Source organism: Dromaius novaehollandiae, chromosome 2 (genome assembly GCF_036370855.1).
Source record: "Dromaius novaehollandiae isolate bDroNov1 chromosome 2, bDroNov1.hap1, whole genome shotgun sequence".
Lineage (NCBI taxonomy): Eukaryota > Metazoa > Chordata > Aves > Casuariiformes > Dromaiidae > Dromaius > Dromaius novaehollandiae.
Genome location: NC_088099.1, coordinates 146726458 through 146744992, shown reverse-complemented (window position 1 = coordinate 146744992; position 18535 = coordinate 146726458). Strand labels below are relative to the sequence as shown.

Here is an 18535-nt window from a genome sequence, read left to right as displayed (position 1 = left end):
GATACTGCATGTTTATCATTTAGATTTTTCATTTCTCTCATTTACCACAATCAAAGCTGTCAAGTGAGTTTCCATTCTACTTCACTCAGTGTTTTCATCTGGAGACACTCCTTACTAGCAAACACTGGTGACTAAGTGTCTGGTTACTTCAAAAAGTAGCCAAAAGCTGTCTAAGATATACTGTCTGTAACACATTTAACTGCTGTGGTACCTTACACCCTGAGCACTGTATTCAGACATTTTAATTAGCTGTGTCCGTGTACAGGTACCCCTCACACCCCTCCCTTAGGTTTTAGAGGCACAGGCCTCCAGGGTTTCCATTTCCTTCCACTGGTGCAGGTCAAACAGACAGGAGAGAGGAGAAAGCAGAGGTAGGGCAGATTGTTGAATGTACACACAGACAACACAATTTGTGTGTTTGCTAAATAACGCATCTCTTCTCTCTGCTGTGAACACCCACTCCATAGGGGCCCAGGGCCCAGAAATCTTAGGAAAATAAATACTGGATTGTAAATTACAAAAAAAGAGCTTAAATTTGGAAGCTTCAGAAGTGTTAACAAAGGCACGAGCAAGTCTCTTGTTTACAATTTCACAAATGCAAGCCCCCAGGGGATCCTACCCCCTGACCGAGGTATTGAGCCAAACTTCAAGGGAAAATATACATGGCAAGAAAAGTCGTACCGGATCACCATAGCACGATGTGGATCTCCTCCAGAAAAAAACCTCAGTCAGTGATCATATACTCTCATCCCTTAAACTTGTTTGTCTTTTACTTTAGTAGGTGTTTACTTGTGGTCAATAAAGACCACTGAAGCACACAGTCCATGCTAGAGCTTTTAGTCTCTGCAGTACAGTACCCAGAGTTTTGTGTTTCGAAAACAAAGGCAAGAGCCTAAAGGCTTCCTGAGGAGATTACCAGATGGAAAACTTTGTCAGCACATAGGACTCACTGAGGCAACACAGGAACGTGGGAGCACCCTTACCAGCCAGAAGAGCTCCTCCATAGGAGGATCAGTATCATCCAACTTCTCGTCCTAAGACAGGCACCTATCTGCTTTCTTCTGGAGACATGAGATACTACTCTCAATATCTAACCCTGGGCCTCTAGGTTTGACAGTTCCTGAGATTTTAAATCATCTTTACAGAAACCTACCTCTTGACAGTAACAATAAAGGGAATAACCTTCTAAAGGAACCTGAAGCAGACAGCTGAAGCAAAGAGGAAAAGGGTTGCAGTACGGAGCAAACAGAACTACCAAAGAAACCGAGCACAGGTCAGCCCGGCTAGCAGCTCTGTTACATAAATGCACTGTGACATACAACAGAAAGTTCCTCTTCAAACAGAAGAGGCACAAGGAGGATCATATCACCTCCTACATCTTCAAAGGTGAAGCCTGAAGAAAGACTGGACAGACATGCTACACAGGCAGGCAAGCTTGAGCTATCACCTGGGCAATGACAGCTAAATGGAAACATGGACAATTACCTGAAGGAGAAATGAAGTTTTCCAGATTACTAGAGAATTTTTAGTTTTGGTCTCCAGTTTCAAAAAAAAAAAAAAAAGAAAAAAAAGTCCTATTTTGAGAGTCAAATATGACCTAATCCCCTTTCAAAAATAAATCTTACCTGATCAACTGTAAAGACCTTGATCCTTTCACTTCCCAGCCATTTCTGAAATTCTTTTTTCCAGTTTTTTACCAGACTCCCAGGGGTGACAATTAGTGCTCGCTTTACTACAGGTTTGCATCCATAGACCCCCTGACGCAGAAGAGTCCAGACAAGCGAAATGCATTGCAATGTTTTTCCTAAACCCATTTCATCAGCAAGAATAGCTCCAAATCTGCCACTAACTCTGTAAAAAATAATTAGACTGTAGTAACATTTTAAAAGGCATATCATTTATTAGTTACAACTGGTTTGAGGATCATTTTTTGTCACTGTTTCCTGAAGTACGAAGATCCTATTTATACTTATTATGCTCTACTGTAGGTTTTCATTCAGTTACACCAGAAGTCCTTAGGGTGAAACTCCTTTTGTTTTCTAGATTAATGCACTAGTCTTCCAAAACCAAATAGTTTGAATCTTTTTTTAGAATTAAAAATTTTACAAAATATATTACCTTTTTAATGCTTCCGTATACCTTAAGGAATCTATAACTTGAGAAAACACTTCTGAAAACAGTGCTGTATCTTTTTGAACAGGCTGGTATTTCAGCTTCTTTATTACAAATACCTGAATTACCAGAAAGCAGTGGGCTTTAGTATAGGTCAGACAGTATCTGTCTTTACAAGGCTTGATATTTTTAACAGAACTGACAAGCCTTTTGGTGTACTAGCTTCTCATCACATCTGGCAAAGTTAAGAAAGCATGAGGCTACACACAGATGAGAAAAAAACTGTGCAACCTTTATTGTGTGAAACTTATTAATATGAATTAATTGAACAGTTTCTTCAAATTGACAAATTTCTAACATGGACATGAAAATATTTTGTTTTGAAAGCAAAAAGGATAATTATCTTCTTACCTCATTCCCATTACACATTCATACAGAAATATAATTCCTTCTTTCTGATGTGGTCGGAGATTATTTACAATGTAAGGATCCACAACTACATCCACCACAGGTAAACCAGCCTTATTGAACATCCACTGATGACTTGCATTTGGTCTTGGCATAACTAAAGAATCTTGAAGTTCAAAACACATGCAAGCATTGTACAAATCATTTATTTTTACTCTATTAACAAAGAGTGTTATTTCTCTAATTTAACTATAGAATAAACATATGATTTAACAACTACTAAAAATACTGTTTAATACACTGTTCATTCTCAGACAGAAAATACATTTAATAACAGAGCATCTAGGCAGCCTTCTAAATAGAAAATCCTTTACCTATGACTCTAAAATGGTTTGCACTTTTTCTCAAATGTGAAGGTGACAAACTGGAAAATTTCCAAGTATTTTGCATGATGATGACGTGAAACTGCCTACCTAATAAATGTTGCACAACTACTTTGAATGCTAATCAGAAGAAGCTCTAAGAGACTTCTTAAAGGAAAGTTTAGGAAAAAGAATGTAAACAAAGTCCTAGCTAAAGTCTCGACACCATATTTCAAAGGGGCATTCTTATAGATACCCAGAAAGACTTCTCTGCCCAAGAAAGAGAGACGAAAAGACAATGATTTGTTAAAAAAGAGGGCTGAACTGAGAGTGAGCTGACACAGGCTGCCAGAGCGCATGCATAAAAGACGTTGACAGGTTGGAAGACAGACAGAGGCAGCGAGAGCATATTGGAAAATATGCTTTGGCTACATCTGAAAAACAGTTTTGCTTGCCATCATTTTTATTATTGGTTTACAAACTCTAATGTCATTATCTTGCTAGACAATGTCCATACTTGGTTGCTTAAACTGATGTTATACATCCTCATTGAAAAGCTGAATTGTTAGAGGACAGAATGGGCAACAGCTTCTGATATCTTATGCCACTAGAGTACATCTGTATTAATATTTTGTTCATGGGCATAGGTTGGCTGAAGGCTTGTACTGTTCAGGGATATTTTTTTCCTAGTGACAAAGGGCTGAGTTCTGATGGATTACATCAAATTGTGTGTGAATATACAAAATCCAATGGTGACAAAAAGACAACTTTTCTGACAAAATTTTTCAGCACTGGAGATGGGGAATAAACAAGGCTTAGATGAGCTATGGACAAAAAGCTTAGAAATGATACATGGAAGACATAGCTTTACACGTTGGTCACGTGTGCCCTGTCCCGTTGAGCAAGAGGATAAATGGCATTCCATTTTGAAGAAACTGCATTTCAATCGACTACCATCACAGGCATCCACATGAACACCTTTGAATGATCCAATACCAGTTAGCTCTACTGAATTAACATGGTTCGTATTCAGTGAACTGTATCCCAAAGTCGTAGTCTAGGAAAGTGTCTCAACTAACTTCTGAAACGGGTTATGTAACAAAACTTTAAATAAGCCATGTGATTCTCCTGTGTGAGCAACGCTTATGACTGAAGATCCCACCTCTTGATGCATTTAGGGCTCTCCATATCAGTTTAGGGACATCTCATAGGAGGTACTCCAATTCACCAGCAGATAAGTCACAGAAGAAAAAGAATTAGAATAAAATCTAGCTTTTGATCAGAGCAGTGTAAAAACAAAGGAGTTACTTTGGGTACTGAATATTTCAGCTCTTTTCCAGATTTTAGGTTAGAAAATTAATGCAGTATCATCTTGAAACCACAGGAAGCAACATTATTAGACACAACATAATCAAGCTGAATTCAGATCAGAAGACTGTGCTAATAAGACTGCTCTTATAAAAGTGCAAATGATATCATTAATTACCACGTGATTAGGATCTCATTATTTATTTACATAGGGAGAGAATGATAGGAAATTTACAGAATGGTGAGCCAAGTAGCAGCTTTGAAAACTCCTATACTTTTCAGGATAAGAGGTAAGAAATAGGATGGGGCAAAACTGTAGTAAGAATGTGCAACAAACTTGTATTTTCCTATTTAAAAAGTAAGACACTGCTCTACTTATTAACATTTCTTTAAACGGTTTTCGCTTTCATCTGAAAGATAAAGCCTTCTGCAGCATACTGTTCCTAATCAGCAGGTTGCGTGCCTGCTTTGTTATTGATAGAAAAACGAGCACTCCTGGTTTAGATAAGCAATGCCACTTCCTATGACTGTCAAATGTTTACATGATCCCTCTTATACAACTGCTTATCCAGCCTGTTTCCATGTAATTTGTGAACTCTCCTGGCTCTTCAGCACAGGGTAGGTCTAGCATTACAAAACAAAAAACTTTTATTCCAAAACATATCTTATTGAGCTTGGGCAGTTTAATTACATTCACTGGCTGTGAAGGATCAGGCACTGTCAGGGGCAATTCTTTGAACCTGGCTTAACCTCTTTATTACTGATCCTCCACTGTAATTACCACACTGCTGTATTCTGTCAGTACTTCACTGACCCAATGGAAAGCTGGGACTCATACAGAATATCTAGCATATGTCAGACTGTTTCTCTGTTCAATATACTCATTTTTCTTGGCAAAACTCTTAGAAACCACTCTAACTCATTATTAACTCTCATTACCTATAAGAAACTTTATACAGTGCAGAGCATTTCTGGGTTTTACACTTATTAAAAGCACTCATGATAAAATCCTAATATGGTGTTAACATAAACATTACTACTGTATCTCAGAAATACTTCAGTAATACATAGGAGAATACAAAAATGTTGATTACAGGCTCAACTTTTTTACTGTAGGACAGAGCATGCTTAACTAAACTTAAAACTCTAAATCTTACTTGGAGCATATGGATCATGGCGAGGTCTGTAGCTTTGAGAATCTTTGAGCATATTCTCTTTAGTATTGGGCTGACACAGTCTTTTGAAAGGATTACAGAATGGTTTTGTAGTAGCTTGTGATAAAACAGTTGGAGCTGTGTTATGAGTCTCTATTCCAGTCTGAAAACACCTGCCACTGCTGAAGTCTTGTGCTGAAATTACACCTATCACTTCAATTTCTTTTCCTCCAATCCTCAGTGTCTGACCTTCATCAAGATTTTCCAGCTCTTTAGATTTATATCCAGTACCTAAAAGAATATCAAAATCTAGTAATTAGGACAACACAGCAAATACTACTTCCTTAACATCAATACTCACCTGCAGGAAGGAAAAACAAAATTGTCAACAGGTACTGGACTGTTAAGCACTTGAATTTTTACACATTTGAATTCATAAAGCCTTCCTCTACTTACCAGAGCTCAACATTTCAGTGAAAATAATCAGAATTATAAGAAGATACAAGGCTACATGAGCAAACATTCTATCATCCATCCACATCTAAGAGTAGTTCTATTGAATATCGAGTATTTGTTTCATGGAATTTCAGCAAAAAAAACAGCTCCATATCATAAAAATTAGCAGCCTGCCTTAGTTTTAAACTTGCTCAAAACTATTGACTGCTCTGGGTTCTTTTTCCTTCCTTTCATGACTGAACACCACTACCTCCGCTTGTTGTTGATTTAGATGGACTGAATAATTGAAAAATTGTTCTAAATTAGCTTTTCAAAATTAAGGTTTCCTATATATCTGAAAGCTTTACTGCCACATATGCCCTAAAGCATATATGCTCTGATTTTTGACTGGGTTTATCAACTCAATACTTTGTCCATTGCAAAACCTATCAGGAAACAAATCTGGTGCATTCTTCCATGCCCCTGTCGGGACTTGGTCAGGTGGGCATTCTCAGAGCACCTAACACATACTGTTAGTCTCATTACAAAATACAGCAGCAGATGCCACCTTGTTTTAAGGTGAAGATGAAGGAAAAAGTGGTTGTTCCTTCTTTTAAATAGCATTCTAGCGGTTAAAGCTCTCACATAAAAATGGGAGGCTTATATATAATTTCTTCTCCTAACTGAGGGAGCTCAAAGCCACATCTCTACCTTGAAATTAGAAGCAGGCATATTTTTTACCCCGTCAAATTTGTACCATTTAGGGTAAACAGGCCCGAATATTTAGTTGGGCCAAAAAAAATAAAGACTAGCAGGTAAAGCCTGTGATAGAAGCAAAGTTCCCCAAGGTTATACACATTAAATCCAACACTCACTATGCATAGAGAGTCCTGGGAGCTGTTCCAAAGCCCGTGTCTCCTACTTCTAGGGATATGTGCCTTTCCCCAGAAGGCTGGGAGGTGAATATCTGGATTTGAATTCCTCTAAGAGGAAGAAATTAACAGAGGTGTTCCACAGTCTAAGCAAGTGTTGAAAAACAGTCTAGCCCGAAAGGAAAAGGAGGTATTTTTTATTCTCTCCTCTAAATGCATGCAAAAAACACAAAGTGATCTTTGTTTGGTTCTTGAAAGAAGAACATTTGCTTTCGGGAAAGAGCAAGATGCCAGAACACAAGTAAATGCAAGTGCCTTTGTAAATGAGATGCCTGGAGAGGGGATTTTTGACTTACCCTTGTTCAGCAATTTTTTTTTTCTAGTACTACCTCTACATAGCTGCAAGCTGAGCATGCTGAATATAGGTGCCTCTCTGCACAGACTCTGTTGAATTCAGGTCTGAAGGCTCTAATTCTAAGCCAGGATTGGCTTTAAGGATAGACAGGAATTCAGAAAAGGCAAAAAGCAAATCTGCAAAGCTCAAACGTTTATTCAGCTACCAGAGATAATTGTTTCTATAACACAGAGCAAATCAGAAGAAATGAATTCTGAATTTCTTTATAGTATATTATTGAGGAATTAGGACATCTGCAGGGGAGAAGAGCAAGAAGTTCTGCTGCCTAACCTCAAAAATAAGCTAAAGCCCGTGCTGTTTTTACATTCTCATATCCTTTCCTAGATCCAGGCCTGAAATGCCTGAGTAAAAAAATAATTTCCTTAGCCCTTTTTTTGATTTTTAAAATAATAAGCCTCATGCTAATTTACTCACTGTAAACTTTCTAGTATTAAACACACTTTTGGAGGTAATCACCACTACAGGACATAATCCTTTTCCTTCTCACTCAGTGGGCATGTAGAATAATTGCATAAATTTAAAACTGAGACTTCTTAAATTGGTCAATTAATGATTTTTTTTAGAATCAATGAGCTATGTAGCATCATAGCAATGAAAACAACCCTGAATGGGGGAGTTAGCACCAATGACATTGACATCATTGTGCTCCCTGACACCATCGAGCATAGCAAAAAGATTTTTACCAAAAAAACAGAATATTAATTTTCCTATTGTATTTTCTGCTAATTCAAGAGGACAGGACTTTAAAAAAAACACAAAAACAACAGGGTGGTGGCTGATGCATTCCAGGCATTACTCTCCTTCTCTCTTTCTTCAAAAACAAGCAAGCCAGTACATATATTGCTTTGCTATAAATGAATTCAAATTAGCTTCCAAGTCAGAAACTGATCTGCAAATTAAAACTGCCTGGTCCTAACAAGGCTCACAATGTCAGCTTTGTAACAAAACAGCAGAGAAGCCATGTCCTAAAATTAATCAAATTGTGTTTTGTAGCAACATTGTCCAATCATACTCCCTTACTAAATATCTTTGGCTCGGTTAGCAAATTTAATTCTTGCTTCGCTTTCAACAAAAAATTACTGTTTCTGAGCTGACTGCAGCCTATAGTTTGCTAGTCTTATTTTTAACTCTGATATCAACCCAAACTGTGTCTTACAGCAGCAGCTGCTCCTAAAACTGCAAGACTAAAAATTGCTACACAGTTGACTTTGGCTTGGCTGGAAAATTTTGCTGTTGCTTGTCTTTCCAACAAAGATAATATTTTTAGCTGCTTGACTAGCTGAGAAGTACAGATCCAATCTCAGATATTCCCAATTATTATATTACTGACTGGAATATCTACAAGCAACTTACCTGTATGCCTTCCCCTAATTCTAACACCTTCTCTAGTGCATTACTCAAGCAACAGAAATCAACTTCTCATCCCCCATTTGGCAGCTCTGGGGAATTAGTGCAGCAGTTTGTTTCCACAACCCCCCCTGGACTAGCATTTCGTGTTTCTGTGAATAATGTTATTCAGCCTGCCCCAGCCTCCTCCATGCATCTGCCTCATGTGTAAGAAGAAGTATAAAGCTTTTCTTGCCAAAAAGAAAATCTACTTTTTTTTTGCATCCTGTGGTCGACAGATTAGTTTTGGGAACTGTAAACTATCAAAAGAACTGTGTTTGCTTCATTCAAAGCACATTATTTTTAAGCCAGTTCTTCACTCACACACACATGCAGATCTACAGTACCTCTTCCAATGTCTTTGCCTTCCATATCTTTCAGTATTACAGACTTTCCTTTTGTAATAAGGACAGCATCACCTTCCCACTTCTTGTGCTTTTTCTTTGACGCCTTACACCACACAACACTGAAATATTTTGTAAGGCATTCAGGTTCTTCTTGAGCTGCTGCTTCTCCTGCCATTCCTGATGTTGGCAAATACACTGCATCTAAAAGGGAAATAAAATAACACAGAATATCTAAAGTTCTCCTCATGAAGCATACAGTTATTTTCTTTTCAAACAAATCAAGGATAATCTATGCATTTCATCTTGTATAAACAAAGTGTATTTCCTGTCCTGGGTAGCTTACGTTAAATTTGGAGTGAGACAGAGCAGTGCACAGGGACTCAACCTGAAATAGGAACTGATCTTACTAAATTGTTTTTGGAAAGTATGCACTTTCAGGAACAGGACATTACTTGGTGTATTAATAAGAGAGTTCCTGATTTGGCATAGAAGATGATGAGAGTGAAAAAAGAATAAAAGGAAAGGCTGGACAAAACAGAAGGGAAGTAAGGCTAGGAGAAAATGAAAACAGAGTCCTGATGAGCTGGTGCTGGGCAATGTTCTGGAAGCAAGAACAGGAATCCAGAACTCAAGAAAGACAGTAAAGGAGGCCAGTAAGCAGATCTGAAGCCCATAGTATTAAGTTGCAGAATCACTATAATCATACTATAGCAAAAGATTACTTCAACTGCTTTCTTTATATCCTCTTAAAAATTAATAATTATGCAAATCTTGAAATAGACCATCTCCTGAGCTTGCAGCATCTCAAACGTTGTTACTAGGCTTACATTGATTTAGATTTGTCAGCAGTTAACTAATTATAAGTATCATGGGTGTAAATATTAATAGGAAATACTTAGGTTAATAAGGTTAAGAAATCATAATAGAACAAATAACAGTTGCTTATAATATGGATTAAGAATAAACACATGCTTTCAAGAGCTAGCAATCTGACATGAGTCAAGTAATGGTAGGTAAGTCCTCAGCATTATCTAAATGAGTATCTGTAGCATTCCTTTTCAGCACATGCACAACTTCAAAGAGAGAATCAGACTAATTTTCATTAAAATACCCTTGCAAGCTGGTTAAAGGCTTAAATCGGTTTGCTCCTTTGATTCCATCTGGGATTCAACACTGTACAAACCTGATACAAAAAAACTGCTTATGCCAAAGACTAACCTTTCCAAACTTTCCAGCTATGCTTGTATTTAAAGGAGAAGTAGCAAGAGTAAAATTTTTCTCATAATAATGGTCTAATAAAGAGGGCAACCTGATTAAGTTAGGTAGACATCAAGTCTGCATTTTCTTAAAACTGCTAAACACTCGTATGTAAGTCATTTGCCTAAAATCAGAGTAATTGTTCAAACTAGCCTTTATTTTATTAACAAAAGTATTAAATATATGCAAAGTGCTATATTTATGGAAAAGGATTTTCTTCCCAAAGTTCTCTACGAGTTTTATTCTTTGTATAGAACTCAGCGCTAGCACAGACTGTAAATATAGGATTTTCCATAGGTTGATCTTTTTTCAGGGCATCAGCCCTCTACACCTGTTGAGTGTTTCATGCACCACAGATGACCCCATCTCCAAGTGGCAACAGAACAGCTACTGAAGATTGACACACCACATGATGATCAGAGTAGAGAACAGATTATCTCTTTCTGAAATGTAGGGAACTGTATTTAGATGAAACTTGGGAAATGAGACAGAGAGCAAGAATAAATCCTTGCAGTTTTGCAAAAAGGCACAAGGACTGCTGGATCTTCAGTAACCACCATTAATAAGGTTTGGACGATGAAGCAGAGAGGAGGAGAAGGAGAAAACACACTGCTAAAAATACAAATGACTAAATTTGTTTCTGTTTTGGGTCTCTAAATGTGAACTGGATCAACAAAACAAAAGATTACTTTGTCTTTGGCCTTGGAACGAATTCTCATCTTTTAATCAGCAACTTCTACTTGTTTCCTCCTTTTCAGATTTTAAATAACTGTTACTGCAAAGAACCGGAGATTTCGTTGCAGAACTTTCTTCTTCTCTCTTGAAGGATGGCCATCTGAAAACGAATGGCCACCTCCTCATCTCCTCCACTGACCCCCCACATGCGTTTGGTGACCCCTGAGGTCTCCTTTACAGTCACTGCTCTTTTACCCAGGGAATCCTGCTTGGTGTTATCTGAATCACTGGTAGATTAACTTTAAGGTCAATAACAATTCTTCAAACTCTTCTTTTCCCTACTTCATTTAAAACAATAAGAAAAAAACGATAGTATACAAACAGTGCTGGAAACTGCTAGCATTTTATAGTAGTGACTTGTGCAGAGAAGCACTCTAAAGCAATCCACCCCCAGTGAGAAGAAAACTGGATGCACATTACATCTAACATTATCATGTTTCTAAGGGAAAACTGAAAACCAACAGACTCTGCAATGCTCAGAATTCTTCCCTCAATTTGACATTGGAATTATTGTAATTTCTGTTTATAGAACAGCTCAATAATGATTAGTTTCTCTGCTGCATAACGTGTTCCACTTCTACTTATAACTAGAGTAGAATTCTGGATAAAAGTGTTAAGACATTTTTCTTCTTTAAAAAAGAAACATTTTTCAGTAAAAAAACCAAAAAAATCTCAAAATTATCTTCTGTAGCATTCCTTAGAACAGAAAACCCAAACCTGTTCGCCACCGGTGCTGTTCGGTTACCTGCCTTCAACCTCCCACTTAGGACACGCTCCGCTTGTCACTTTTGTTGGCACTCTGCACCTCACCTATTTAACTTTGGAGATGTATTCCAGGGCAATATCCAAGAGTTGTAAATATGGTGTCAGGAACTTTTCGTGAATTGAAATGAGACTAGTATGCTGTGTATATCAGTGTTTGATACAGGAATATAGAGAGCAACAGTTGGGACAGTAAAACCGTTTCTGCTCACTGCCAGTAGACAGTATCTATATAGAGATGATTTTGTTGAGATCCTGGAAGATAAACTGCAATTGTAAATTCCAAGCTCTACTGAAGGCAGTTTGGACTGAAAAAAAAAAGTAATGGGAACTTCTGTAATAAGAAAAAGATCGGGAAGTCATGCCCACCCATTTCTCTCCCATCTAGCAAACTGCCTAGCGTGGAAGTGCAGTTTCCTTAACTGTGAAGAAACTTCAGCAAATGACATTTTCTTTCTTCCCAGCATGAAAGGCTTGGAAATCTTGAAAACATGAGTAAAAAGGCTTGGAAAAGCTTGCACAAATAGAAACATACCCAGCTGAGAAAGCAAAGGCTTAAGTTTCAAGATATAAACCATGGCTTACTTGATACGAGGAAATGTTTCAGCAACCTTCATGAAGGTGATGATTTACAGAAAATGGGACAGGATCCAGGAAAGGGGAAAGGGGGGGAGTGTTCCAATGGCAAACTAGTTTAACCAGTTTCTGAGGAACAGGATTTAGAGAAAATATATTGATGAAATGCATTAGGTTACTTCCAGTGCAGTAAGAAAGCAGAGCCTAATTATGAAAGACTGCAAAATTTAAGTCGAACGTGCATTTTCAGTAAAATACACACTGTAGCTTGCAGCACTGTAAATACGCGTTAGCACCAGGAGCACAGCATGCTCCAGTGAGCAGGACACTAGACACCTCAACCTGAGATGTGGTTTAATGGATGGCTTAACACCACCTAACTGTAGGCTGCTGCCAGACGCCACAAGCTTCCCCTTCCTTCCCCCTCCCCCACTGATTTCATCCCCCAGCCTTAGTGACTGAACAGCCAGGGCAAGTCACATCGTGAGCAGCCAGAGTCAACACAAGAGGAGAAAACATGTGCCTCAACAAGGAGAGGAGAGGACTGTCGCCTTTCAGTGGCAGCTACTGTTAGATTAGAGCAATTTTGAAAGCGCAGGGTCAGTCAAATTATTTAATGACTCTATACCTGAATTTTCACAGTTTAAGTGTGTATTAACTGGTAGGGACTTTTCTGTGAATTGTTTTAAATCTTCTAAACAAAAATCATTGTCAAAGTGCAAATATTACAGTTTAAAGAAAACACCTGGTTCAAATTGCACTCTACAGTGCTAAAGAATAAAAAAAAGAAAGGTAGGCAGGGCCAAAAGTCTGGACTGGTACAAAAGAAAATCCGGACTCGGAATGAATCAGAGCCGACACTCAAGCGCAGGGCCCTGCTGCAGCCTCTGCAGCCACGTCCGCATACCTGCAACCTGTGGGCTCCACAGAGCCAAGGGCACGTTTGTCTCCTGAGAAGCAAGAAAAATTTATAGGAGCTCACTTTTGCAGTAATCAAAAAGTTGCTTTATCAAATTCATTCATAACATTCAGAGAACAGATCTTTACACAGCAGTTAAGTATCTTGTTCTGTATGAAATATCTGTATGTTAAACACTTCTAAGAGATCCCCGGGAATATTTAAAGAAATATGATACAGAGAGAGCATCATCCTTCATTTGCAAAGTAATTTTAACATAATGATAAATTTAATACTAAGCTAACATGTAAATGTATATTACTATGCAGTGAAGATGGAAAAATATGTAATAACTCTTTGCAGAGCACTTCTATGAGACTTTTTATGGAGAGCACAACCAGAAAGCATTGAGCTGACTTGCTCTAAAACCATAGGAATCAGTGACAGCTGGGATAACAGCTCAGATTTCCTTGTAAACAATCCAGTGTTTAGTAACTCTCTTTTACACAAAAATGTATAATATGTAATTTGTCTTGCATAAATCAACATCATTGCCAAAATGAAACCACCATTACCTGGGGAGGCCCATAGTCTTACCAGTATTTAAGGTGTGTGGGTGACCTGTAGACACTTCAAATCCTATCAGAGATCAGCCCAGTTTTAAAAGTAGAGTGCTGAGATCTGTAGTATGTTTTTGCTTTACTGTGTTTTAAAAACAAAAACAAGTAAAATATTTTCCATTTCGCATTAGCTGTTGAATGAGCTTGCTGAATGTGAAAGTTCGCAATCTCACCTAAAGACTGTTATTTCAAGAAGTAATATCTTCTTTGAAAAAACACACCATTGTTTTACATCCAGAACTATCTTAAACAGATTTTAAAAAGTAAATGATTTAACAGTTTTGAACATCTGTGTTGAAGTCACTTTATATGCACAGCTTTTCTCCGAAATTTCATCCCAAACTAGCATCTAGATTGAGGAATGTGAATTACTGTGGGGATTTCCATTAATATATCTTACTTTACGCAGCTGATAACTTTGCCAGACTTTCACCAGGCTAGCTGAAGTCTTCTGTGCTAGGTGTCTTCTATGTAGCTTCTATGCTGTGTTACATCCTAACGCACACACATACAACATGCATAAAAACTTCAGACAAGATAAAAATCACTGTTTGTGAGACCAAAAATCACAGATAAATACAGTTTTAGTTACAGTAAACTATTACTCATTATAGAAGCTCTAACAACTCAATACCCTGGAAAAGAATCTAGAAATCTGGGGAGAAGGTAGCACTTTTTTATTTTGGCTGGTGTAAAACTTTTTCCATTCTTGAAAGCTAAAAGCTTTTCGAAATGAACGCAGTTTGCACATTCTCTGCAGCTTAATTTCCTGAGGATTACCCACTGGACATGCTCTAACTGAGGCTGAGAATAACTTTTTCTGCAGTCACGGCTCTCGCTGCTCTGACCAGAGCTGGGTCGGCTCCCAGTGCTCCAGCGGGGAGTTTCTCCTTGTCCCACTCATTCAGAGATGTCGTCTCCCCTCTGGGAACCAAGCAGGAAAAGATGGCAGAGGGGACACGGACAGCTACGTGGGAGAGCTGCTTGGGAGAAGCAGCCTGAGAAGAAAACCTACAACTGGAACGAAAGGCTGACCTTACAAAAGAGAAAAACAGAGAGCTGGGTAAGAGACCATAAGTGTGAGTGGATGCAGAGCACCCAGGGAAAGGCTGGAAGCCAGCAAGGGAATAAAAGGAGTAGGAAGACAATGGATGAAGAGGTGAAATGGAGAGGAAGACCAGGGCAGACTGCGACTGGAGTGGAGTGGGACTGAAAGCTAGCATAAAACTCAAGCAGCAAAGAAAACTGGGATTTTCTGAGCAAGAAGAACTGGGGCAAGAAAAACTATGACATCTGATCTCTATCCTTCAAAATTCAGGGTTTGGTCAAGAATGTATGGATTGCTGGAAGCCACCAAAGAAAATCATGAGAAGACCTGGGAAGAAGAAATGAGAACTGGAGCTGACCATGCAGTGACAGGGAAAATAAAATGAAAAGCGACAGGGAAAAGAACAGCTAAGGACGACAAGGAGTTGCAACCGAAAAGAAGGTGAGTAGGTGAGTCCAGAAAGGAACTGGCTGTACAAAGACACTGAGGGCACTCAGATCTCCTTAAATAAAGTAAGTAAATAGGGTGCACTCCTTTTCCCCATCCTTCTGGTTTAACTGTTTTTCCCTAATTCAATTTTTAGGTCTACCAAGGTTAAAAACATCAGAAAAACAACTATAAAAATTTTTAAGAAATTCCAAATCATTTTACAGAATCTGATTCAGCAGCAGGTCTCCACTGAGAGGGGCAAGTGAAGAACTAGATACAAGATTGAGGCAGTTAAGTTTTGCACTGGACCCATTTGACTGATGGTCCCTGTGAGACCAGCTAGAATCAATCCCAAGCTTAGGGCAGGCAGAGGAGCCAGAATCAGGAAAACATTTGATTATGTAATGGACAAGTCAGGGGAGCCAGAACAGGAGCTAAAGCTTGGATCCTCTTGCCGTTTTTCCCCATCTCCCTTGGGTACATTCTGCTCTTCAGCCTGGAAAACTTTCAGTCTTTCAGTTCCTTTGCTGTCAGTAAATACATGCTAAACCCACTGGGCAAAACACTGTATGCCACTACACTAATGGTCTACACTGAATTCAGCAACCTCCTACCGCAGGCTAAAGTTAGAATTTTCAACCTTGCTTTTGCCTTATATAGGTGAAAACAACACATTACATGGAATAATTTGTTTAGAAATGTTACTTTACTTTAAAAGAGAAGAAAAATAATATTTACAACCCTGTGGTACAATACTCCTTCCCCTCCCCAAGAAAAAATCGAAAACAAAAACAAAAAACCAACTTACCTTAAGAGGATGGTATTAAGTTTGTGTAGTCAGGCACTCAAAGTTTGGAAATGTCAAAGATAAGATTGTTCCAGTGACCTGATCTGCCCCTTTGTGCATGTGCATTAATGATACAGTCTTTACAGAAGACAGGATACACCTTACACTACTTTTCCACGGGCCTTCTTTCCCATTCAGCACGCAGAACTGAGCCTCTCTGCAGCTATGGGCAAAGGAGGCTGCTGCCCACAGGGTCCTTGAGCTCCTGTGCTACCAAAGGCTAAAGGTGTGTGATGGAGGAGCCAGAGGCTGCAAGGAGAGAAAGTCTGCTCTCACGGTTAGATCTTTTGAACAGTGCCTTAAAGAACCGGATTCTACTCCCATTTCTGCCAGAGTTCCTTTGTGGTATAAGGAGTCATTTCACCCAAACTTATCAGCAGTAGTCACTTGCTGAGTGTCTGAACCGAGATTCAGGCTCATTTGCAGCCGTGCTGAGCCCTCAGAGATGTGACTGGAAGCTGTGGCTTGAACAGATTAACTCTACAGTATGCCACAGTACTGAGATAATACAGTTCTAGTTGATTCAAACTGCACCTTCGGCACTAATGGGACTTTTTGTTTTTATTCTTTCTATGCCTCAACTCCCACTTTATCTCCCATAAAGTGGAGATTATACCAACCTCTCATCTCACAAGGACGTTGTGAAAAGTAATTACATTTGTGAAGCACTCAGATGCTATCATGATGGGCACCAGAGAAAAACCCATTAGGAAATTAACTCGGAATAGTTTGAATAGTGTGCTGAAAACAAGGCAAAAGTCTATCACTAAAGAAGAAGGAGAAAAGAAAATCCCGAATAGCTGCTCATTAAGTGGATGCAGCCCGTTCTGTGAACTGAAACTGGCAAGGAAACCTATGGAATAATAATAATACACGACCACATAATTCATGACTATACCATAATGCACAAAAAAGCTGAACTCAGGTTGTGCATATTTGCAACAGTTTTTTGAGTACTTGAGTTTGTAACCTTAGTAATTTTCCTTTCAAATATGAACTTTCTATGCACAATAGTAGAGAAGCTAGGTGTACTTAATTTGAAGCAATCAGGAACAATGCCCTCTTACCACCTTGTAACAAAACATTTAGCTCTTAAGGATACCGACTACGAGGGGCAGGGGGGAGGGAGACAGAGCAAATAATTTCAAAATTACAGCTCCCTGGTAGAAAACTATTCTTCTTAAAGCTCTCAGCTGTCTAACAATCCAACTGACTCCAGCTTCCACTGTAAAAATTTAATGAACTAAGCTGAAAGCTTCTGTCAAGCCCACAGAAATAGATGTGCAAGTCCTATCATCAAAGGGAAAGGCAGCATCGTTGAGAATTCTGAAATGCTGCAGGCATCTCACGGTGCAGTAAACCGCATCAGCTCGAGAAAATGTTGGAACCATTCACATGCCTTCCAAGTTGACTGTTTACTACACTTAAGGTTGCCACCTTGCATTTAGTCCACACCGAAAGCTGTTTTGATTAAATTGTCAACTAAAGGCTCCTTTACTTCAAAAATGAATGCAAAAGTGACGTCAAAAAGCAACATCTATACTTGAGTTCTGTAAATATTGAATGTTATTGCAATATATCATAGTCTAAATAGCGTACGAGTGGAAAAGCTCAAAATATATAAATTACCAAAAATCCCAAATCACTAAGAAGCACACAATGAGCAAAGCAAAATAATTAGAACATTAAGCAATCATAGGTTAATTGCAGCCATCTCAAAAGCAGGCAATTTTCAAAGCAGCTCTCAGAGATTTAGGCAAGCAATCTCTTGTGTTAAATGTTAATGGAAGGTACACAGCTAAATCCCAGCGTAGTACTTTGAAAATATATACTTTGGCATTCTCTAAACATTTGCTATTATTTCGGGGGTGGAGGGGGTGTTTGTTTTTTATAAAAAGAGAACTATATTTCTGTGATCTACAAAATTTTTGTTTCCAAAAACCCAAAGACTTTTATCTCTGTAACATATAGCAAGCAGGCAGAAAGGGATTTATTAAGATTATGTATACTTGGTATTAACATCTATTTTAACACATATTTGAAGGAAATCCATTTTAATGATTTTTTTTCTGTGCATTTGTTAATGGCCATCTTTGGTGACCCTGAATTATAAGAGTCTTTAAAATAAAAATAATCAATGAGAAAATTAGATCAATTTGCATGAAGTACAAGATGCAAAGTATTCTTATCCTGTCTAAATTATTTAAACAGGACTTGTTAAAATTTATGGCATTACCCTGGAAAGAGGCACACAGAGGATGAGTCATACTTTTGAGAATTTTCATGCGTTATGCAGCAATGATTGCTTACAGACTGGCTGACGAAATATTTGGAGAGGGAAAGAGTAATCTTTCCAAATCAAGTTACATAACTTTGATTTACATAAATGTAATCCATTGAAGAGTCCAAGCAGAAAAGTAGTATTTATGGCCCAAGCACAAAAACCTAGAGGTTTAGTTGTAATTCTTACCAGGAAAGCAAAACTGCAAGAGAGAAGACGAGGGAGGAGGGAAGAGGAGAAATTCATCCCTGTGGAGTGAGTGGTGCTTACTGCACTGCCTTTG

At 38.4% G+C, this 18535-nt stretch overlaps 1 protein-coding gene across 4 annotated transcripts in view; it reads right to left on the bottom strand.

Annotated features, from left to right (window-relative positions):
- The window catches only part of RAD54B (RAD54 homolog B), a 67350-nt gene that overhangs the window by 15282 nt on the left and 33533 nt on the right, over positions 1-18535 (bottom strand). For 3 of the 4 annotated variants that reach the window (XM_026099769.2, XM_026099770.2, XM_026099772.2), the window contains 4 exons: positions 8800-9000; positions 5348-5635; positions 2524-2686; positions 1626-1851 (listed from right to left, as the gene is read on the bottom strand). In XM_026099769.2, the coding sequence (XP_025955554.2) occupies positions 1626-1851; positions 2524-2686; positions 5348-5635; positions 8800-9000 (878 nt within the window). Of the gene's footprint in view, positions 1-1625; positions 1852-2523; positions 2687-5347; positions 5636-8799; positions 9001-12138; positions 12199-18535 lie in introns of those variants that run through there. The other variant, XM_026099771.2, reaches the window with a different exon arrangement.